At 48.2% G+C, this 23443-nt stretch overlaps 4 protein-coding genes across 5 annotated transcripts in view; 3 read left to right on the forward strand and 1 right to left on the reverse strand.

Annotated features, from left to right (window-relative positions):
- The window catches only part of LOC122377437 (neuroligin-2-like), an 80415-nt gene that overhangs the window by 24812 nt on the left and 32160 nt on the right, over positions 1-23443 (reverse strand). The window contains exons 1-4 of one of the 2 annotated variants that reach the window (XM_043357469.1): positions 19653-19809; positions 9446-9595; positions 8966-9160; positions 7810-8444 (exon numbers count right to left, since the gene is read on the reverse strand). In XM_043357469.1, the coding sequence (XP_043213404.1) occupies positions 7810-8444; positions 8966-9160; positions 9446-9595; positions 19653-19683 (1011 nt within the window). In that variant the 5' untranslated portion in view covers positions 19684-19809. Of the gene's footprint in view, positions 1-7809; positions 8445-8965; positions 9161-9445; positions 9596-19652; positions 19810-23443 lie in introns of those variants that run through there. The other variant, XM_043357468.1, reaches the window with a different exon arrangement.
- LOC122377441 (prisilkin-39-like) lies at positions 730-1698 on the forward strand. The gene is made up of 2 exons (XM_043357474.1): positions 730-794; positions 1161-1698. Exons 1-2 carry the CDS (start codon positions 777-779, stop codon positions 1554-1556), a joined length of 414 nt encoding a protein of 137 aa, XP_043213409.1. The 5' UTR covers positions 730-776; the 3' UTR covers positions 1557-1698.
- On the forward strand, positions 6864-7621 carry LOC122377442 (prisilkin-39-like). The gene is made up of 2 exons (XM_043357475.1): positions 6864-6957; positions 7172-7621. The coding sequence occupies exons 1-2, from the start codon at positions 6940-6942 to the stop codon at positions 7544-7546; spliced, it is 393 nt and encodes a 130-aa protein (XP_043213410.1). The 5' UTR covers positions 6864-6939; the 3' UTR covers positions 7547-7621.
- On the forward strand, positions 13462-15316 carry LOC122377440 (prisilkin-39-like). The gene is made up of 2 exons (XM_043357473.1): positions 13462-13578; positions 14778-15316. The coding sequence occupies exons 1-2, from the start codon at positions 13561-13563 to the stop codon at positions 15171-15173; spliced, it is 414 nt and encodes a 137-aa protein (XP_043213408.1). The 5' UTR covers positions 13462-13560; the 3' UTR covers positions 15174-15316.

Here is a 23443-nt window from a genome sequence, read left to right on the forward strand (position 1 = left end):
AGTACCCCGGAAAACCACATAGTAGCCACACTTTACGACTTTCTAACAGGTCCCGATTTTCCCGGTTTTCGGGTCATTGACCTGACCTGGAAGGTCACCCAATGACCTAGGACCTTAAATTGGGTATCATCGGCTTCCTCTCGTGACGGGCAACACGCTCGTTTTTTTCGCGAAGCTCTAGCTCGATCAGGGGCCAAACGCAAGGGGGGGGGGGGTCGTACCAACCCCCCCCCCCCTTGTGCCGTCGAAGGACTCAAAATGGCCTGTGCCGGCGAGGGTTAAGATGTCGTAAGTTCCAGACATGATTAAACCCTGATATCTTGGCATCCGTATAGCCAAATATTGGTCGCTAAAAAAGTCGGAGCTATGTAGAGGCGAACTTATGTTCCTCTCCACCATCTTTATGCCGGCCATGGTTATAAGATAATGTCAAATGGTAGTAAACTGAACCGGAGTCGGATTCGGAGACAGCCGACCAAGGACCTGGAATTGGAATTGGAATCGGTGCAAAATTACCGCGACTTCGAACCCCTGGATGCAGCAGCCTGCAATAACGTCTTTAGGTAGGGACAGCCTTTGTCCCCACAGGATATTCCCGACGCTGTAAATGTGATCCCTATATCCGGAAAGGTGCAGCCCCAAAGTCAAGGCCTCGCAGCACCGGGCAAGGTCAGAGCCGACGCCCCTGTCCCGTATAAAAGGTGCAGCAGGCGCACAGCCGACACACACTCACTGGTCTATTCTCCCAGCAGACGGAGCAACAACCAACCGCAGAGATGAACGCCAAGCTTGCGGTAAGCATACCTCTGACTAGCTAAAAGTTGATACAAGCAATACAAATATTCATAAATAATTATACATATATGCATTAGCATATTAAGTCTAAAATGTGTAAATTTGGGCAGCAGGTTCTCATCAATGCCAAGTTCTTGGCAAAAAAGCAAACAAACGCCTGTCTGTCATTTTTACACAAATCATATGCATGCCTAAATATATTCATAAATATATAAAATAGGTGCATAAAAACTGTATCCACGTTTTAATATAAATGTTAGTATGTTTTAGCATACGTGGAGTGTGTAATCTCTTTTTGTGCCCAATGATGATGGGTAAGGTGTCATTTCAATCACTTAACTGATATGGTTCGTTTCCATTTTCAGCTGCTGATGCTGGCTGCCCTGGTGGCGTGCGTCTCTGCCTCCCACCCTGGATACGGATACGGAGGATACGGTGGATACCACCGTGGATACGGACACGGTCTGAGCCACGGATACTCCGGATACCGTTATCGCCGTTCTCTGGGCTACGGACACGCTGGATACGGATACGCTGCCCCTAGCTACGGATACGCTCCCCGTTCTTACGGATACAGCAGCTACGGACACGGCCTGAGCCATGGCTACGCCGGACACCGTCACCGCCGTTCTCTGGGCTACGCCAGCTACGGTCACGGATACGCTGCCCGTAGCCACGGATACGGATACGCTCCCCGCAGCTACGGATACGCCAGCCACAGCTACGGCTACGCTCCCGTCAGCTATGGCTACGGCCATTAAATTTGCTTTTGCCGCTTGTTCTTTGTGTTTATGAATCGTTGCCACTTTTTATTCTGTGCACAATGTACAGAATGGCTGAAGAAAGTCGAATTGAGCTTTCACGTGACATCCGTTGCATTGTGAATAAACTTCAGATCATATATGTACCTGCATTTATTAGATGAGTCGGTGAAAGGCTTGGTGTCGATCTACTAAAAAAAGAAAGTGTGCTAAGAAATGCATCACTGTGGCACCAGCGACAATTCCGTTCAGCCTCAGTCGGTCAAACTGAAAAATATGTCAAGTGCGAAGCGAAATATTTTATCTTTCTGAATAGATACGTATTATAACATAAAGGAGAGCGGGGGGGGGGGAGGGTTCACGCCCACGTCTAACTCGGCTCCTGGGCCACATAGCGACACGCGGTACACTGAGAGCTGTTTTGATTCCTTTTAAGCATATTAGGGGAATTGGTCTAAAACAACACCCTGATCATTTCTCCGAATATACCCCAAATACACTTTCTTTGAATATCACTCTGAAATTCTTCTAATATACCCTACACTGAGAACCTTTTTGATTCCTTTTGAGCATATTAGGGGTTTTGGTCTAAAACAACACCCTGATCATTTCTTCGAATATACCCAAACTATACCCTTGTTCTTTAAATAGCTCCCTTGAATTCTTCTAATATACCCTAGTAGTAAGTACCGAAGAGGAAAGGAATATGATTCCTGTTCTATTCCCTGCGATACCCACAGTACACTCATTTTAACCTACCAAAATACCCTTACATCGAAACCTCTAGTATTCCTTCTAAGCGTATAAGGGGAATATTTTGCAAACTATACTCGCATTATACCACGTAACACTCCCGTATTATTCTGTGATTTCCATCACTGATCTCAATGTATTCTTGCATTAGACCCCACATAGACCCAGAAGGGAAAATAATAATGCCCTAGGTATATTCGTCGTAGAACTTGCTCAGAAACTGTCTCATTACTCTCAGCTCCCTCGTCCGATTTCCCTTTATATATCGTAACACATCCAAAACGAGGGTTAAGGTTCTATCCCCAGCAGGGCGCGTATGGCTGAATAGCCCAGCGGGGCGCGGGTTAGTGGTCAGCAATACGTCCAGGGAGCGACTGCCCGTCCTCCTCGCCCGCCCGGCCGGCCAGTCCCGGCCCGCCGACCGGTCACCGCCGGAGGCGCCGAGCGGCACAGGTACGGTATCTGACAGTAGCGGCAGAGACTGTACACTAGGGTATATTAGAAGAATTCAAGGGAGGCATTTAAAGAATGAGGGTATAGTTTGGGTATGTTCGAAGAAAATGATCAGGGTGTTGTTTTAGACCAAAACCCCTGATATGCTTAAAAGGAATCATTTGAGGAATCATTTGAGTATCTTAAGGGCATTCCGCCAGGAAAACGGCAGAGTTATAGGAGCATGACACACCATGATCAAAGGGAATAGAGAATCGTTTTGGTTGTCAGTGTAAGCAGCAATCGAAAGAGCGTCCAAAATGAGAAAGAAAAAACAAACAAAACAAACATAACAACAAACAGTAATTCTTTAGGTCAGGTCAAAGGTCAGGTCACCAGAGGTCATCAAAGGTCAAATTTTGTCGATTTCAACAATTTTGAAATACTCGACGGCTAAGTCGGGAACCAATCAAGAACCTACCGCGCCGCGTGAAAGCGCATTCGATAGCTCTGTTAACGCTCTTTCGCTGTCTCGTCCTCAGATTTGACCTCAGATCAACGGTTTAGCCTACAGAGGGCAAAAACCCTAAAAATAGCGCCTTTTCTAGAAAAATATTTTTTGTTAACAACTTTTGGTTCAGGAGAGCTACGAGAATACTTTTGCCAGCAGCGTGTTCCACTCGTCAAAACGCATCGAATGAGCCTTAATGTGAACTTGAAAGGTCATGTTAAAAATTTGATCTCATGTCAAGGTCATGACCTGACCGGAAAGAGTGATGTTGCATATCAGTCGATCCGTATCGATAAGATGAACACATCTAACGTGTTTTCACCGTTCTAGCATATCTCTGTCAAAAGCTATAGTCAAAAACTGCTGAACACCTTAACCCGCGCGGGGCTGGGAGGTAAATTTTACCCCCCCTCGCGAATTTTTGCAATATCTCAAAAACGGCGGCGCGCAGCGCCGCCAAACTTTCAGTACCTCTTCTTACATCAATTTGACACGTTCCCTGAAAATTTGAACGAAATCCGTCGGAAAATTTTTGAGAAATTGACGTTTTAGTGACGTCATGTTCGCCATTTTCGCCTCAAAAACGGCAAAAGTTCAAACGCCGCTAACATCTTCATTTTTAAAGGGATCAAGACGTAACAAAAAAGGATGTACGTAATTCTACTTTGTCTATCAAATGGCTATCTCGGTTTTTTGAAAATTTTGGATTTTTGCCCAATTTTTTTTTTCAAAAAACTGACTTTTTTGGGAAAATAGCTATAAAATCCAAAATTTTGAGTGTATCGAAAAAACCGGAATGTATGTCAGAGAAGTGGTCTATGTGCACCTACATACCAAGTTTTAGAAGAATCGGTTCAAAAATATGGGAGTTATTCAAAATTGTATGACGTCACGACACACAAAAATTTTGAAAAATGACTTTTTTGGAAGTTCTAGACCTCCTACGGAAACAAAAAATAGCACCATTCGATTCGCCGTGAAAAACTGCATCAGATAGACACCTTTTTAGGCCTTAACAACCAACTTCAAAATTTGACCTCACTTGACCTGACCTTGACCTGACCTCGACCTGAAATTCATCCAGAGGTGGTCCATATCACTTATTGAGTGTGCCTATTAAATTCTATGACTAAAATGACCCATAAAACATGTGTCGCACATGCCCTTTTCAATATTTTGTTTTTGGTGACCTGACCTGACCTGACCTGACCTTGACCTTGACCTCTGAATGATATTGTATGCAACGAATATTGTCTTGGTAGCCTAAGAACACGTTTTGGGCGATCAGTCTCAGTCCATGACTCCATTCTTCGGCAACTACGGTGCAAGGCCGATACTGTGGGAACTTGCAATTTGTACCCTTGACCTGACCTTGACCTTGACCTCAAACTTAAAATTAAGTACATGTTTTTAGTTGTTCGTGATGAGATCTTTCGATTGGCGTTTGAATTTTCCAAATCGGACCATTAGTTCGGGAGATAACAGGGGGGGGGGGGGTAAAATTTACCCCCCCCCCCCAGCCCCGCGCGTTCGGCTGGAGACCCCAGCCCCGCGCGGGTTAAATGACCTGAGATGACCTCAGGGGCACACAGAGGGGTCACAACTCAAAGGTCCAATTTTCCGATTCAGTGTCATCTTTACCTATGAACCTATGTTTGCTAGGGTTTAGAACGACATTCGTCCAAAAGAGGCGCATTTCAGTTTTCTCCCATTGACTATAATGGAGAAGTCACAAAATTGACCTGAACTTAGGTCACAGATGTAAAAAAAAAATCCGAGATGTACAGCTACTTTATACATACATACACTTATCATGCACTGAATGTTTCAAAGTGATCGCTCAGGGGGTGTAGCAACAGCGGGCCTTCGAACTTTTTCTGAGGTAAGGTCACTTGACGTGCAGACCTGGTGACCTGACCTTGAATGAACGGGGGCTGAAATTTTTCACAACATGTGTGGAAAGGATGTGGTAAGCGGGAACAGGTGTACCAAAGGGGGCGTAAAAACGCCCCCAGCACAACACGGGTCCCCCTAGACTTTTCGATATATCTTGAATTTTGACCCCCATTTTTCAAAAATAATAGCAAAAGATCCAAAAAGGTTTTCAATTTAGGTACAAAAATCCGGAATATATGTCAAAGCCCTTGCCGACTTCTATTCACATACCGAATTTTAGATCGATGCCTCTTTTTGGCCAAGTTTTAGCGAAAAAACCTGTTAAAAATTGATGACATCAAATTTCGAAGCTCAATTTTTAGCAATTATTGACCTGAACTCCACCAGGAAGTTACCTAAACCGTTCTTGATGTTCTTATATGTGGGCTACATTTTATATGTGGGCTTGATATGTGGGCCACATTTGAAGACGTCATAGGTGCGAAAAGAATGAAAAGGATGCTCATTTGGTACTGAAGTACCTATCTCAAAAAGATTCGACAAGTGAACCAGCATTCAGGCATAGATCTCTGGTTACCGGTGTACAGAGATCTATGATCCAGGTAACCAGCTAGCGCGTCGCGGAAAAACGAACATGTGCGCCGTTACAAGACGGAGCGATTGGTATCCGATTTTTCAGTCCTAGGTCAACCGGTGACATCTGAGGTCAGGTCAAGTGCCCCAAAGTACGATTCCGTTTTTGGTGAATAACTTCGCAAAAAAAACAGTCGCAGAGCCGCGATTGTGGCAGCATCGTGTTCGCCTTGCTCAGGTGCGTCGATTGATATACTTTTTGTTGGGGTGAGGTCAACTTAGGGTGTTGACCTCGGGTCACGGTCAGGTCAGCGCCCCAAGGTCACGAAATTGGTCGACGGAGATCATGTCGCATTTCATTCGATTCGGCAGGTCTTCCAGAGTCCAGTGGTGGCTATCACGACTCGCTAGCTCAATTTGATCGGAAGTTATTGATGAAAAACTAATATAACCCTAATGAGTCATAAATGACGTCACGCAAGGTCAAAATTGCAAAAGTGACGCATGGGACCTTGCAAGGAGTACATGGAATTACGATTGTGTGTGCTTGAGATAGTTGGAGATCGTTCCTGGCGCCAGAATAGCAGTTTTCATTTTTCTCCATTGACTTATAATGGTGAGGTCACGAAAATGACCTGACCACATATGACCTTTAGGAAAAATCCGAGATATACAAGTTGTGAGACTCCTAATGGATACTAGGTCTCGCCAGTTTTATTTCCCTGTGAAAGCTCCCCTGGCAGTGAGAGCGTTGCGAAATTGCGACATCTGTAGACCGTGCAGAGGTTCACTTATGACGTCATAGGTCAGTGACCTGACCTGACCCGAAAAATCGGTTGGTGTCAGAAGATTTGGCTTGAATCAAAGATCACGTATGCCAAGATTCAGCTCTCTAGCGCCAGCGTGTTTGGAGCTATCGCGAAAAAAAAATCCTATGAGGGGGCGGCACGCGTCCCCCTCGGCCGGCGAGAGTTAAACCTCTGGATGGAGCAGCATGGCCTTTACAAAAGGGCAACTTCAGATCTCACAAGATATTCCCGACGCTGTGAATGTGATTCCTCTCTCCGGAAAGGTGCATGCTCAAAGTCAAGGCCCTCGCGGCACCGGGCAAGGTCAGAGCCGACGCCCCTGTCCCGTATAAAAGGTGCAGCAGGCGCACAGCCGACACACACTCACTGGTCTATTCTCCCAGCAGACGGAGCAACAGCAACCGCAGAGATGAACGCCAAGCTTGCGGTAAGTATACCTCGGACTAGCTAAAAGTTGATACAAAATATACAAAGAGTCATAAATGTAAAAACTAAAAACAAATATACTTCCAGAAAAAGCTGTATCGACGCTATGCTCTCAATGTAAACATTGTTTAATATATATGCACTATGCGGTTTCCTACTGTACCCGATGATGTTGTTTCAATCACTAAATTGAAATGGTTTGTTTCCATTTTCAGCTGCTGATGCTGGCTGCCCTGGTGGCGTGCGTCTCTGCCTCCCACCCTGGATACGGATACGGTGGATACGGACACGGTCTGAGCCACGGATACTCCGGATACCGTTATCGCCGTTCTCTGGGCTACGGACACGCTGGATACGGCTACGCTGCCCCTAGCTACGGATACGCTCCCCGTTCTTACGGATACAGCAGCTACGGACACGGCCTGAGCCATGGCTACGCCGGACACCGTCACCGCCGTTCTCTGGGCTACGCCAGCTACGGTCACGGATACGCTGCCCGTAGCCACGGATACGGATACGCTCCCCGCAGCTACGGATACTCCAGCCACAGCTACGGCTATGCTCCTGTTAGCTATGGCTACGGCCATTAGATCCTGTTCTTTCTGTTTATGAATCGTCGCTCATTTTGATAAATTCCACAATAAACGTTTCCAGCGAAAATACAATTTTGTTGTAATCGGGCGGCGGTTAGTCAATTATTTGTAAAACATATTGCAGAAAGTACTGCGGTAGTTATCTCACACCTATGTATACTAAATTTCATTCGCAATATTTTAACTACATGTTTAAGTGTCTAGGAAGACACAGACAGCGCACAGATATAGAGGAACGTTTGTGCGCTGAGCCAGCTTACCTTTTTCCCGTCGGAATAGTCGCTTCCGCCATTGAACACGTAGAAGTATGTGTTCTGATCGTCAGGGTACATGTCCACAGTGCGTGTCACGGGCGCCACGTACTGGGCGTCGCTGAGCGCGTGCACCAGCTGGTCGCGCAGCCGGCGCGGTGGCTGCTGGCCGCGGCTCCAGTCGGTGTAGTCATGACGCACCACCGAGACCAGCTCGTTCAGGTGGTAGCTGTACGTGTTCTGCACGTAGGTGCGCAGCGTGCTGTCGCGCTGCGCCGCCGTGACGCCGTCGCTCAGCTGGGACTCGCTGAGCTGCTGGTCGGCGTCGGCCGCTGTCACCCCGGCCAGCACCCGGTACGACACCAGACGGTGCGCGTACGACGCCCGCCTGGTGAACAGCTCGTCGTTGATGACGATGCCGTCCAGAGAGGGCCCGAACGGCGGCAGGAAGCGCGGGGCGACGACGGGAGCTGCCAGCAGGGCGGACAGCGGCCGGCTGCGCAGGCACGGCAGCAGCGCCGACTGGGTGGCCGTGCAGTTGACGCCGGCGGCCAGCTGCACGGTGGCATTGAGCGGGTTACTGAGCAGTGCCCACGGCGACAGAGACGAGCCGCTCATCAGGATCACCCGGTGGAACAGCAGCCCTGCCACACACAGTTAGCCGCCGGTCAGTGGGGTATCGGCACAACATATGGTCACACGCTGTTTGGGGCTGGTGCTGACATCCAATCATGGAAACACTCATGTCGGTACCATGAGAGAGAGAGAGAGAGAGAGAGAGAGAGAGAGAGAGAGAGAGAGAGAGAGAGAGAGAGAGAGAGAGGGAGAGAGAGGGGAGGGTGAGAGGGAGAGAGAGGAAGTGAGAGCGGGAGAAAGAGAGAGAAAGAGAGATGAAGATGAGAGAGAGGGAGAAAGGGAGATGGGAGAGACAGAAGAGAGGAAGGGAGAGAGAGGAGAGAGAGAGAGTGAGAGAGAGAGAGGAGAGAAATAGAGAGAGAGAGAAAGAGAGAGAGAAAGAGAGAGAGAGAGAGAGAGAGAGAGAGAGAGAGAGAGAGACGGAGAGAAGGAGAGAGGAGAGATAAAAAGGAACAGCAAGAGGGAGAGAAAAGAAGCGGCAGCAGCAGGGCAAATACAGCACACCATTCGGCTCCGCCCGTAGACTGACCGAGTGGCGCAGAGGCGGACGTCATGAGGAAGTTGATGCAGGCGGCGCCGGCGCCGTGGCTGAAGACGGTGACGTTGGTCGGATCGCCTCCGAAGGCGGCCACCGTCAGCCGCACAAACTCCAGGGCGGCAACGATATCTAGGAGGCCGTAGTTGGCCACCGCGCGCACCGGCTCCAAGTTCGAGTTGAGAAAGCCTGCCGACGCACGCCGTTGTGGATATAATCGATACGCGCCAGAGCTCGGAGAAGGAGCGTACGGGAGGCTGCAGGAGCGGCGTACTGAGCGCTTCTGTTAAACATTCCACCGAGTTATTCACGGCAGTCGGTAGTGAACGAAAGTACCTACTCACATTCCAGCAAACGAATGTACTTAAAAATGACGCAGACTCATTTATAAGATTAGTCAACATTAACGTATCGCCACTCGGGTCATCTGCGGTCATCTGCTACCGGTTCCAGCGCTGGGTGAGATCTACCTACCGAGCACCCCGAGCCGGTAGTTGAGGGTGACCACCACCACGGCTCCGAAGCTGGCCAGTACGGAGCCGTCCAGCGCGTTACCGGAGCCGTACGAGAACGACTCGCCGTGCACGTACACCATGACTGGGTACCGGGCGCGCGCAGTCTCTCCTGAAACATACGGGGACGTCTCGGTAAGGTGTGTTAATTAGACACAAAAAGACAGGTGAAAAAAGAAAGAAAAGAAAAGAAAAGAAAAGAAAAGAAAAGAAAAGAAAAGAAAAGAAAAGAAAACCAAGTGAAAAGACGGGTCACTGTATATCTGAGGGGAGGAGGTATGTGGGAACGGGCAGGTATGGAGGGAGGGGATGATTAGGGGAGTGCAGAAAATATATGGAAACTCTGAAATGTATCAGATAGACAGTCATTACTACCATAGGCAGGTTCGGAGCGAAGTGTGACGTCAATTGATTCATATAAGATCAAGCAAGATTCTCCAAATGGGCATTGGACACTCAAATACATATAAGTCACAGCAGCAGGTGCCATTAGTCGAATTACTACCAAGTCAGTCGCCGCTGCCGAGAAGCAGCCTTGCAGCTGGCGTTCATCCATTTTTAAACCCTCATTAAGTGGCGAGTCGGTTGGTAAAGGGAATTCATTCATAAACATTGGAGCTTTTAAGCGTAGTACGAGCATGCTATCATCAAAAACTCAGTTCTCAATTATGCCCTGCAGTCAACTAAGTGATGCTATGAAACGTAGGTACCTAATTTAGTGAAACATATTTGGAAAAAATGTTGGTAGAGTTTTTGCAATAGTTTAAAAACATCGTCACAAATTTAGTTAGTACTTGCCACTTTCATCTGGTTTACAAATTTGGGGTAAACGTATCCGCTCAAAGAGGCGTTTTGTAGCGCGCAATTACACGGTACCTACACATCCTACATAGTTCCGGTGTCAGTGCATGGAGCGTCTCTGGCCTGCTGCCGTCGCCGAGGGCAGGGTGGCACGGAGCCGCCCGTTTCGCAGCACCGTACCCTCAGACACCAGCAGCGCCGTATATAAAGGAACACGCTGCAGCGTCTCGTTCCTACGGAACAGCCGCCTCTGCAGCTTTATCAAAATGCATCACCGCAGCGCTGATGAGACATTGTGAATGGATGGGCTCGCCACTGGACTTCGGCCGCCAAATTTACAATATGAGGAATTTTCAGATGAACTTCGAAGTTAGATTCGCTCTTTACTCAGCTGGAAGCTGGCCAAATCCAATTTCTCATATTGATATACTGGGCAGGATAGGGCCCGCAGAGCTCCAGGCCACGGCTAGAGTACGATATGAATGTGACGCCGTACAACCTTAGACCTCGGGGTCAGGACGATTACCTCCAGAAGACCGGATATGTTGCTAAGTGAGTAGGGGTCACTGGAGTTTGTATTGATGTGCTTGCAGCCGTGGTCAGTTTCGAGTAGAGCGATTGCTGTGGCTCGGATCAATTTTGAAGAAGTAAAAATAGCAAGCAGCTAGCGCATTTTCGAGGGACGTGAGGTACCGAAGCGTGAACTATCTAAGAAATGAAGCTGTCAGTAAAAATAAAACGTTTTCATGACTCCAACCTTATAACGCACCAAACGTTTAGAATGTAGAAACTGCTGTATTAGTCACCTGGGCAAACCAAATTCAATTAGGAAACATTTTGAATTATCTTTTTGGTGGCATTTTGAAATTCTGAAAGCTTTTACGGATGTTGTTTTTGTGAGAAAGAAGAATTTGACTCAGTGATGCGGCAGAAAAAAAGGAAGCGCTGGTAGATATTTGCGAAACCATGACCAGTAAAACGCCTTTTGGGGCGAAGAACGAGCGAGCGAGATAGTGAGACCTGCACGTGCGGAAGGGCGAGAGGGTACTTCCAACGGGCTTGTGCAAAGCACCTTTCTAACCGGCCGCTAGCGGTGTGCCAAATTTGAACACAATCGGCCCGGCCGTTCCTGAGATCTGTAAGCGGCATTCTGCACGTGCGCACGTGCAAACGAGGTCCAAACTGACTTTTGCACGGCACCCTACTAACTGGTCCCCAGCCGTGTACAAAATTTGAGCTTAATCGGCCCAGCCGTTCTCGAGATCTGGGAGCGTCCCCTGCACGTGCGCACGTGCTGTAGCACACCAACCTTAACCTTCCAGGCGGTGGGGGGGGGCATTTTTTGCCCCCCCCCCCCCTTTAGTTTTTTCGATATATCTCGAGAACCGCTGCGCCGATCGTCACCAAACTTTCAGTACCCTCCCGGGAGTAGCTAGCGCACATGGTGACCAAAAATTTTTCCAAAGGCTATGATAGGTTGGCCACTAATGATGTCAGAGTGACTTCAATTCTGCCATTTTCGACCAAAAAAAAAGGTTTCGCGGGAAGAGCTGTCAGGCCTACAGCTTTAGAGATACAGAAAAATGTTACAGACATAAAAGGCGTGGAATCAAGAGTGCTACAAAACTGCTATTTCGGTTTTTCCAATTTTTTTTGGATTTTGACCCCCAAAATCAAAAAATACATTTTTTGAATATAATAGCCGAAAAATCCAAAAAGTTTTTTGAATTTCGAAAAACCGAAATATATGTGATAGTCCCTACCGCCTTCTATCTACATACCAAATTTGAGATCGATACCTCTTTTTGGCCAAGTTATAGCGAAAAAACTGTTCAAAATTGATGACGTCAAATTTTCAAACTATTTTTAGCAATTCTAGACCTCGTAGCGCAAAACAAAGACTGCACCATTAGACTCCCCGTGACGAGCTGCATCGAATCAATACCCATTTTATGCAAAAATATTAACTTTGCAATTTGACCTTATTTGACCTGACCTTGACCTGACCTCCAACAGCAAGTGACCTTAACTGTACCTGATGGTCTAACAACCAACACCATTGAGTTGGGAATGAAAAACTGGCCATAAAACATGCATCGCACAACCATAGTAAAGTTGGGTTCATGTGGTGACCCTTGGTGACCTTTGGTGACCTGACCTGTGACCTGACCTGGTATGACCAGTGATCTCTAATAGCAACATATGTACTAGACAACTGACGCCCTATCGCTGATTTTCGACAAAATGCGTTTTACTCGGTGCTATAGCGCCTTCCCTAGAAGCCCCGTGAACGGTGAAACATTTTATCTTTGACCTGACCTGTGACGTCATCGGTGACCCTGAGGTCAATGAAATTTGGTTTCGCTCGACAAATTTGACAGGGATATCGAACGCCGTTTGAATTTTCCGGAACCGTCCAGTAGTTTCGGAGATACGGGGGGGGGGCAAAAAAATCCCCCCCCCCACCGAGCGGAAGGTGGCCGGCAGGCCCACCGCCTGCCGGGTTAACACATGCAGATGAATTATCTGATGGAGACCTAACCGTGTACCGAGTTTCAATTCAATCAGCCCAATCGTTGTGCCGTTATTTAGGTTGCAATTTTGGGGTTCTTAAAAAATGTCCAACTTTACCACGCGCCACGTGCGGTGGTTGGCAAGAACGCATGGTGGCCATCACATCACAGAACTTTTACGGCCAAGTGACATTCAGTAAAGAAGACCGCTTGTCAATCGGATGTCCCGTTCCTAAGATATTAGCTTTTGAAGAGCGTCCCCACGGCCGGCCGCTCATACTCAGGATTTTCCCTTAATTCAGTATGAACTCGCTCGCTCGCTGCGCTCGCTCGCTCGTAATCAAATTTTAATTTAAAGTTTAAGTTAAAAGTTTTCAAATTAAAACATATTCAAGAAAGTATGATCAGTAAAAATAACGTCTCTTTGTGGGCTTTTGAAGTTTTTTTCTTCTCATTTTTTTTTTGTTGCCGATGCCGGAATCAATTGTGAATGATTTGGCTCAGGCCTAACTTGCTAAATATTCCTTTTAAAAACATTGTCAAGTCACACAAGTTTTGCGCCAGTCTCAGTTTAACAAGACGTTCAATGTGCTGTGGCGACCGCAGGAAATCAGTCGTCGGAAAGGCGAGTCAAGGCTCTCACGGCATCGGGCGAGGTCAAAGCCGACGCCCCTGTCCCGTATATAAGGTGCAGCAGGCGCACAGTCGACACACACTCACTGGTCTACCCTCCCAGCAGACGGAGCAACAACCAACCGCAGAGATGAACGCCAAGCTTGCGGTGAGCTTACTGTGCAATTTGCACAGCTGCATTCACTTCCAGAGCTTTGCTACTGCGCATGCAGTAATTTCTTGGCACAGTTTACATCACTTATAAAGTTTCATCTTAAAATGCAATAGATGTATGTACTCGTAAGTATATAAATTCAACAAGCGAGAAATATCATGACTTAACCCTATTAGTGGCAGGGGGGGTTGTTTTTATCCACCCCTCAGGTTTTTCGGGAATATCTCCGAAACCTCTGAAGCTACGATGCTGAAATTTTCTGACTTTTCCTAAAACTAAATTGGGCACATTCCCTGAAAATTTCAAGTTCATAACTTTACCAGGGGCGGCTCCAGAGCACTGGGAATTGGGGGGTCCTATTCGTGAAGCGAGTCATTTGGGCGAAGATCACGATGCTGCACCAGTTTTACGAACAGTGAATGAAAGGTATCATGTGATAACATACAAAGTTATTGTGCATCCTCTTTTGACCCGTTTTTGCTATAATAGGCGGATCCAGGCGTCCAAAAAGGGGGTTATTTTTTACCTCCCAACATAGGTGCCCTGACACCGCCTATGCATGACCAATACAATTTTAGTCGTTCTCTCATAAGAAAATTGTAACATAACAAGACCACTGCCACCCTTTTTAGAAACAGTACCAACAAAAACCTTATTTACTATACTTTTTGTGTACCCCCAATCTCAATGATCTGTATCCGCCTATGATTTTTGAAAATGCATATTTTTAGGATCAATGTGAATTCCTGGTTCATTCTCTATCGATCGGCAAAAGTTGCGTTAAGATTGGTTCAGAAACCTGGCCGTGATAAACAGTCTAAAATGTATCTGCAATTTGCCCGTTTTTACCCCCCTCTACCCCCCTATTGACATTTTTTTTTCTAGAAATGTAGATCTCGTTGAGCCAAATCGAATGCCGTTTGAATTTTGAAAATCAGCCGGTTAGATCTCGAGATATCAAGGGGGGTCGTAAACAGCCCCCCCCCCCCCTGCCACTAATATGGGGTAGCCAGGAGCCTGCCACTAATAGGGTTAAATTTACCTTACGGATACGCTAGCCGCACCACTACGGCATTTATATATCAGCTCTGGGGACGGTCATTCATATAGAATAGATTCTGTTACTTCTGTTCATGAGATCATGCAATTTTCCATGTTAGTTGGCCACATAAGTAACCTTTTTTCATTTTCAGCTGCTGATGCTGGCTGCCCTGGTGGCGTGCGTCTCTGCCTCCCACCCTGGATACGGATACGGTGGACACGGTGGATACCACCGTGGATACGGACACGGTCTGAGCCACGGATACTCCGGATACCGCTATCGCCGTTCTCTGGGCTACGGACACGCTGGATACGGATACGCTGCCCCTAGCTACGGATACGCTCCCCGTTCTTACGGATACAGCAGCTACGGACACGGCCTGAGCCATGGCTACGCCGGACACCGTCACCGCCGTTCTCTGGGCTACGCCAGCTACGGTCACGGATACGCTGCCCGTAGCCACGGATACGGATACGCTCCCCGCAGCTACGGATACTCCAGCCACAGCTACGGCTACGCTCCCGTCAGCTATGGCTACGGCCATTAAACTTGTAATTCGCGCCTGTTCTTTGTGTTTATGAATCGTTGTTCATTGGTATTCCGTGCGCAAGGTACAGAATGACATTCTGCAAAAGTCGAACTTACCTGTCACCTGACATCCCGAACGTCTTGAATAAATTTCAGAACATACGCCTGTATATAAGTTATTGTGCGAGTTGGTGAGAGGCTTGGTGTTAACTTACTTCAGCAAAACAGAAGTGAAAAAGCGAATGAATAGGAATCAATTCACCGGCTTTCAAGGAATTGCCCTGGCACCACCAGCAACTTCGGTCAGCGTTACCACCTCAAAGAAGGAGAACGGAAAAACTAGGCCAATTTGACTTTATTATCATCGCATCCATAGATAGTCCGTTAGTCTCGGAAAAGGGGTGGCGTTATAAGGACAGCCCGTATTCTCTGTGCAGACTGTGCAGATTTAGTCACATTAGGTGCATTCGCCGGATAGCCCGTTGTGAAAACGGCTATTGCCCTACATTCCGCTGTTTCTGGCCTGAGGATGTACGTTTTATGACGTCGTAGGTCCGTGACGTAACAAGACCCGGCTATTTTAACCAACATATCGGGAAGGGCTGCTCCATTCGGATACTGAAACATTCAGAAATTGATTCGACAAGTGAAGCGGCATTCAAGAAGCCATGTGCAGACTGGGCCCATAAAATGGGCAGATGGGTGAATTGATTCTCCACTCTTGTTGTAGCGGTGATGACTACCTATCGATTAACCTTCACACTGGTGAAAGAGAGGGGAAGTGGGCGTTTTGGGCCACACTGTCCAGTTTTTTTTTTTCGCGTTTAAAAAAGCCCGCGGCGTGCAGCACCTTGAAACTTGGTATATTTTATCGTACATCAGTAGTAAAATTTGTGAATTAGTCTGCAAAAAATTGATTTCAGGTCACCTAAGGCTAGGGAACCAGGTCAATTTATATAGTCATGCGTCTAGAAACTGTGATCATGTCATTCTTACAGCTTATCTCCTGCTGATATAAGTAGACAGGTTGAGAAGACATTACATACTTGCCCCATTACGGGACAACTAATGTGTAATTCTCTTGATAACGATTTAACCCTCGCGGGCCCGGGGGGGGGGGCGTTTTTCGCCCCCCCTGGCGAATATTTGCGATAACTCCCGAACGCTTAGGGATAGGAAGGCGAAACTTTCAGTACCTTTTCTCCCATCAATTTGACATCTTCTGAAGCAAAAAATTTGGACCTAGCCCCCTTGATGACGTCACAAGGTCCATTTTTCCAGACCCCTGCACGGCAAACTTCGGCGTCACAGACGCAAACTTGAAATAGCTGCTAAAAATAGAGTTTTAGAGATAAAGACAAATTACGAGCACGGCTGTGTAGCGTTTGACCTAGAGAAAAATAGAAAAATAGTTTTGGTGACCTGAGGTCAGAGGTCAGGTCAACGACCCCGAAATGTGGTTTTAGTTTTTCGCAAATAACTTCGACAAAAATGGTCCTAGAGCTACGGCAGTGGTACCATCGCATTTGCCTTGTCAAGCCGCGTCGAATGATATATATTTTGTTCGGAAAAGGTCAAGTTTCATGTTGACCTCATGTGACCTCGAATGACCTCTGGTTGACCTTGACACATGAAAGGTCGTTTATGATGGATTTGTACCCGCTGATCACGAATCTGGCATCCCTTTTCCTCTAAGCCTTCATTTAGAGCTTCCGGATGGCAAAATTGTCTTATTTATTATTACTAACTTGAATCAGTGAAATAGCCTCTAGCAGGGATACTCTTCTGTGACCTTGACCTTTGAGCAGCCTTGTATCGTAAGATGAACCACAAATAGGGAACTGATAAGCCTCAAAACATTTCAAAACATCTTGGAAGTTAGCACGCAAGATGTGCGAAAAAGTGCCAAGTTTGAGGTCAATTTTGAGCGTGACCTTGACCTTGACCTTTGATTTGGAGCACATTTTCAGAATCCTCAGATTCTCTTCTTTCGTTTGACACCCAATTTTGCCGGTTTGATGCAGCTTGCCGTCCTCTAGAAGGCTTACTTTGAGATCACTACACATGTACCGGTTTTGGCCTTTGACCTTGACCTCTGACCTTGAAAATTGACCTGAGGTCAAAAATTTTAGGTGCATTAGAATCGTCTCGTAAGGACCGTTCGTTTGGTATCGCTTTTGTTTCCGTAGCTCCCTTATTTACGGAGTTAGACAGGGGGGGCGAAAAACGCCCCCCGGGCTGCGGTGGTTGGGATTACCCCCCGGGCCCGGCCGGGTTAACGACTAGAGATTAACGAGTTGCGATTTCATAACGATATTAGAGTAACGATTAACGAAAGGTCTGTACTGCGTTTACACTCTCAGCTTATCTCCTATAATAGTTTGAAGCTCGGAAAATTGCGTGAGGGAGGGTATCAGTTTTATCAAGTTGTAGCGTCGACGTGAAATTTGGTATAGCTTATGGCTCATCAAATTTGTATCGTGTGTAAAATTTTTGGCCCCAGGTCACATACAGCTTCAGGTCACCAGGTCAAGTAATCATGCCTCTAAAAATTGAGTTCATATTATTCACTAAAGCTGATCTTCTATAGGTAGCTTTGAATCTCGGGAGTCGGGGACTTGCATGAGGGTATCAATACCAACAATTTGTATTTCTCAGATATTCTCGGATATTTTAAACCTGCAGCCTGGGGTCAGGTCAAATTTGTGACCTTACTATTATCAGGTAAGAGGGAAAAGTACAAATGCCTTAAACAAACACGTCAAACTACAAGATATTTACAGAAAAATACCAATTCTACACATGTACAATAGGGAGGGCGCAGTCACTGCAGCTGATGGCAATAGTTACTCAAAAGGTCATGTAAGGTCAGCATTTTTCGCAGTAACTCTTGGGAGACAAGAAGAGCAATGAAATTAGGTGGAATGTGTTCACGTTCAGGTCATCAATACAGACCGATTGACATGCAGCTTGACTTTTACTTGACGGAAGAAAAATTTGAATTTGACCTTTCCACACCAGTATCTTAATTCATCTGACGCGTGTCGATGGGCATCACGGTAGCAAAATGGATGTCATAACATCGCTGATTCAAAGTTATAGCCAAAATTGTTGAAAAACTTGTTCAGCAAAGCCTGTCTATTTTCGTGGTCTTTGCCCTTTGTGGGTCAAACCGTTGACCTGAGGTCAAATCGAAGATGCCGGCAAAAAAGTTTTGAATAACTGTCAAATGCAATTTTCGACGACCTTTTAGCCCTTTTGGCCCACGAATTACGCAGTACATACCTTGTTATTTTTGAAAATAAAATTGTCAAAATCAGGGGTCAAACTGGTCATAGCTTTGCGGGGACTTCCAGTGACCGAAGCGATGACCATCTAAAAATAAATTGAGAAATTCTGAAAGATTGAATGATAACTGTTTTAACGTCTTTTTAGCTATCCCAGATTTTGAGACATCGTGTGATACCCCCTTCCCCTCCTACCACCATGGTGAGGTTGACTAAGACCCCCATCGGGCGAGGGTTAATAACGGGAAAGGGCAGTGCACTGATGCGGAGTCGGACGACTCCGAAAACGTGGATGCAGCAACAAGGTCTTCATAGTCTTTTACGAATGGGCAGCTTTTGTCCCCACAAGATATTCCCGTCGCTGTGAATGTGGTTCCTATCGCCGGCAAGGTGCCGCCCCAAAGTCAAGGCCTCGCGGCACTGGGCAAGGTCAGAGCCGACGCCCCTGTCCCGTATATAAAGTGCAGCAGGCGCACAGCCGACACACACTCACTGGTCTCCTCTCCCAGCAGACGGAGCAACAGCAACCGCAGAGATGAACGCCAAGCTTGCGGTAAGCATGCCGTCGCCTGGCTAAACTATTGCTAATGACAAAATACCCGCTTCATTCTTTATTTAGGTAAAACTATAGGCGGTTTCAATTTGTGCCAATTGCCTCTGGGCACTATATTTGATCAGTCATCATACTTGTTTGCATTTTCAGCTGCTGATGCTGGCTGCCCTGGTGGCGTGCGTCTCTGCCTCCCACCCTGGATACGGATACGGTGGATACGGTGGATACCACCGTGGGTACGGTGGATACGGACACGGTCTGAGCCACGGATACTCCGGATACCGTTATCGCCGTTCTCTGGCCTACGGACACACTGGATACGGATACGCTGCCCCTAGCTATGGATACGCTCCCCGTTCTTACGGATACAGCAGCTACGGACACGGCCTGAGCCATGGCTACGTCGGACACCGTCACCGCCGTTCTCTGGGTTCAGTTCCCTGCGCGCCGCGCCCGCGGTCGGCTGCGACGCCGGGAGCTCCGCTCCGCTGCGGAGCCTCCCTACCCGTTTTTCACCTCGCCTACTCCTGTGAGCGTGTTCTGGAGTGAGTGAGGAGTGATTGAGGTGGTGTGATTGCTCTTCCGACCCGACAGCTTCGCAGACGCCGTTATGCACCGTGATCTCGCTCGGCACCTGCTGTTCCTGGTTTTTACCTACCTGCTTGTGACGTCCGCGACACCGGCCTCATCTCACGACCGTCGCTCTGCACCGCTTCTACCCGCACCGTGTCGTCGCTCTGCGCACCGATGCGGTCGGCACTCGCTCCTGCCCCAGCACACCCTGGCTCCGCCGCCCTGCCACCGCGGCGGTGACCTTGACCGCTCTGAGCGGCCGCCGGCTGGACGCGCTACCCGGCGTGGCAGGCGCGGCGCCAGCGCCAGGCGCCGGGGGTGCAGGGGCGGGCAGGCCTGGCGGCGCTCGTCCGTCAGCGGCAATCAGCGGAATCTGCTAGTCGGGATGCTCAACATCCAGTCCCTTCTGCCCAAGACTACTTCGCTGCAACAAGACCAGCTGCGACGATACGACTTTGATTTTTACGTTCTCACTGAGACCTGGCTTCGATCCGCCACTGTGAGCCGACTCGTCACCTTCCCCGGGTACAGTCTGTACCGTGCCGACCGTCCCGGGGACGCCGGCTACGGGGGCGTGGCTGTCCTGGCGCGGGACAGCTACCAGGTCACTGTCATCGACCAGCCATCACCTGACTGTACAGACTGCCGACTCGAGTCCCTGTGGCTCCGAGTCAAGCCAGCGGCCGGCCGGCACTTCACCATCGCCGCGGTTTACCGGCCGCCGCGCCGGACAGCCGCCGCACTCCGGGCCGACTTCGACGAGTTGGAGCTGCAATACCAGCGAGTGCTTCTCCACCATTCCGGCTCGATTATTGTCATGGGAGACCTGAACTGTAATCTTTTAGACACCGACCCGAACCCCAGTAAAGACCGTATCTGTGATATGTTTCAGTCTTTTCACCTTCATCAGTTTGTTGATCAGCCCACATTCTCATCCGGATCGCTTTTAGACGTTGTGTTTTCCAACTCTGATGACCTTGTCCGGCGCGTGGCAGTTTATCCGTGTTCTTTTAGCCCCCACAACTACGTTCGTTTACTTTTATCTATTCCGAAGTGTCGTAGTAAACCTGCTCGTATTCGGTCGCGATCGCTAAAACGTCTATGTCGTCCTGACCTGCTTAAAGATTTGCACCGTGTAGACTGGTCTGGTATTTTTAGCAGTGTTTCTGTCGCTTGTATGTGGTCCTATTTTACCGATCGTTTCTTACCTGTTATTGACGCGCACGCTCCTTTCCGGTCTATGACGATTCGGAACCCCACCGCGCCGGCCGTTACCGCTGCGACACTACAGCTCATGTCAGAGCGGCGGGGTGTGCTGCGCCGCGAGGGGAGGTCACCGGCTTTTCGTGACCTTGACCGGAGAGTGAGGTCTGCTGTCCGGCGTGACTGTCGTGCGGACATAGAGGTCAGACTGCGAGACCAGGGGAGCAGTTCTCTGTACCGTGTTGTCCGCCCAGTCATCGCCGGCAAGCGGAGTGCCTCTCCCCGTCTCCCCTCTGCCACACCGGATGAAATGAACTCGTTTTTTGTTAACGTTGGACCTCGTGTGGCGGCCGGCCTGACGGACCTCGGGCCGCCGCCCGTTGTCCCGTGCCGGCTGCCGCGAGTGGGTGCGTGTGGGTACCGTGTGTCTGGCGTGACTCTGGCCGAGCTGCGGGAGGTGATGTTCTCCATGAAGCGTTCCGGTGCGTGCGGGTCTGATGGTATATGTGTCCGTATCCTTATCCTATCTTTTGACGTCATCGGTCCCATCCTTCTCCACATTATCAACACTTGCCTTACCTCCTGCGATATCCCCGCGGCCTGGAAACACTCCCTGGTGCATCCTATTTTCAAGTCTGGCGATCCTGCCCTTATTCCCAATTACCGTCCTATTTCCATCGTTCCTGTCATGGCCAAGATTGTCGAGCGTGTGGTGCAGCGGCAGCTGTTTGCCTACATGTCCGACAATCACCTCCTCTCCACTTCCCAACACGGCTTCCGTCCCAATCATTCCACCGAGACCGCCCTTCTCACTGTCACTAACCGCATCCTTCACAACATGGACCGCAGTCAGCTGTCACTCCTATGCCTTTTGGACCTCAGTAAGTGTTTTGACGTTATACCCCATCCTCTGCTCCTTACCAAACTTCAGCAGTACAACATTGATCCTACCTGGTTTTCCGCCTATCTCTCCGGCCATACTCAATCCGTCTCCATCGCTACCTCCTCCGGTGACAGGGTGGTCTCATCTCCCCTTCCTAACACCATGGGAGTCTTCCAAGGCTCATCCTTAGGTCCTCTCCTGTTCACCATCCTCTCCAACGACCTCAGCCTTCACGCGCCGGACGCTCATGTGACCCAGTACGCTGACGATACCCAAATCCTGATATCCGACTCCAAACGCAACCTTCCTTCCCTTATCCATCGCATGGAAACCACTCTCCAAGCCCTGTCATCATGGTTCCATGCCCATGGACTCAAGCTAAATGCATCCAAAACCGAAATCCTACTCCTTGGCACTCGTCAGAACACCCGCGGCCTATCCCCTGTCAGCGTACGGGTCGGTGGGGAGACCGTTCAGGAGAGCCCGTCCGTTAAAAACCTTGGAGTGCTTTTCGACCGTCACCTGACTTGGGACGACCACGTCAGTGCTGTTGTCCGTCAGTGTGTTGGCCTCCTGATCGGTCTCCGCCACCTGAGGCATCTCCTCCCGCGGCATGTGATGCGCACGGTGGTTGACGGCCTGGTCCTCTCGCGCGTGAGGTACTGTATTGCGATTTATGGCTGTGGCACTTCCAAGAATGACGCTAGACTGATGAGCGTGGTTAACTTCGCCACCAGAGTCGTCACTGGCCTGCGGAAGTATGACCATGTGTCTCGCGCGCGGGAGGAGCTTGGTTTTATCTCCCCTCGACTGATGTGTGACGTGTCCACCATGACTGTGGTTCAGAAGGCGATTGTGTGCGGGGAGCCCACGGACATCTCATCCCAGTTTGTGACATTTGTGGACTCACGTCAGCGTTGTGATCGTGGTACAGCCGCCGGCCAGCGGTCTTTTACCTACCGTGCCGCATCACTCCTGAACGAACTGCCTGCGAGCACATTGGAGCTGAACCCGGCACGCTTTAAAGGTAGACTGCCACCTTTTTTCCACAAAACGGTTTTCACTAGAGCTGAGCCACCTATGTCCCAGACTGAAGTCGGTTTTCCGAAATTCGAACCCGTTTGCGAGAAATCGGAGACCAAAGTTCAGTTTGATGCCATTTTTTTAGTCCAAGAAAACCGACATCTCTACTGTTTATCGATAACTTTGAAACACGAATTTTCTTATCTTTTGGTAAATATATGTCAAAACTTTGATTGTTTCGAGATCAGAGAAGAATTTTGAAGTGTCAAAATAAAAGTTAAACCTATATATTCAGTAGTTCATTTTTTCCAAAAAAGTGTGGGAAATGGGGTTTAACATGGGCGGCAGACCCATTCCAAATGAGCCATGATTTTTAAATGTTTTACGAACTTAAATGCAAAATAAATTAAACATGGCCAATTTCTTATGAAATCATATAGTAGTAAATCATAAAATACCTTACTTTTTCAAATAAAATGTAATAATCTTATGACCTTGAAGTCTAGTGATGTGTAAACATTGTCGCTAGACATTAACCGATTGATAATTGTATGATAATCAACAATTTTTTTCGCGATTCACGTGATGATACTTTGTCAGGTGAATTCTAAAATTTTGTTTTGTCCAGGGAATAAATCATAGGCCAATCTGAGAAAACTTTTTGAAGGTGGCAGTCTTCCTTTAAGCGAGCAGTCAAGTCGGTGGTGTGCAACAGGGGCGGGGAGGGTGGACGGGGTTAGCATTTTCTGACGTATGAGTGTTGTTTG

Source organism: Amphibalanus amphitrite, unplaced genomic scaffold (genome assembly GCF_019059575.1).
Source record: "Amphibalanus amphitrite isolate SeventyFive unplaced genomic scaffold, NRLGWU_Aamphi_draft 000044F_arrow, whole genome shotgun sequence".
NCBI lineage: Eukaryota > Metazoa > Arthropoda > Thecostraca > Balanomorpha > Balanidae > Amphibalanus > Amphibalanus amphitrite.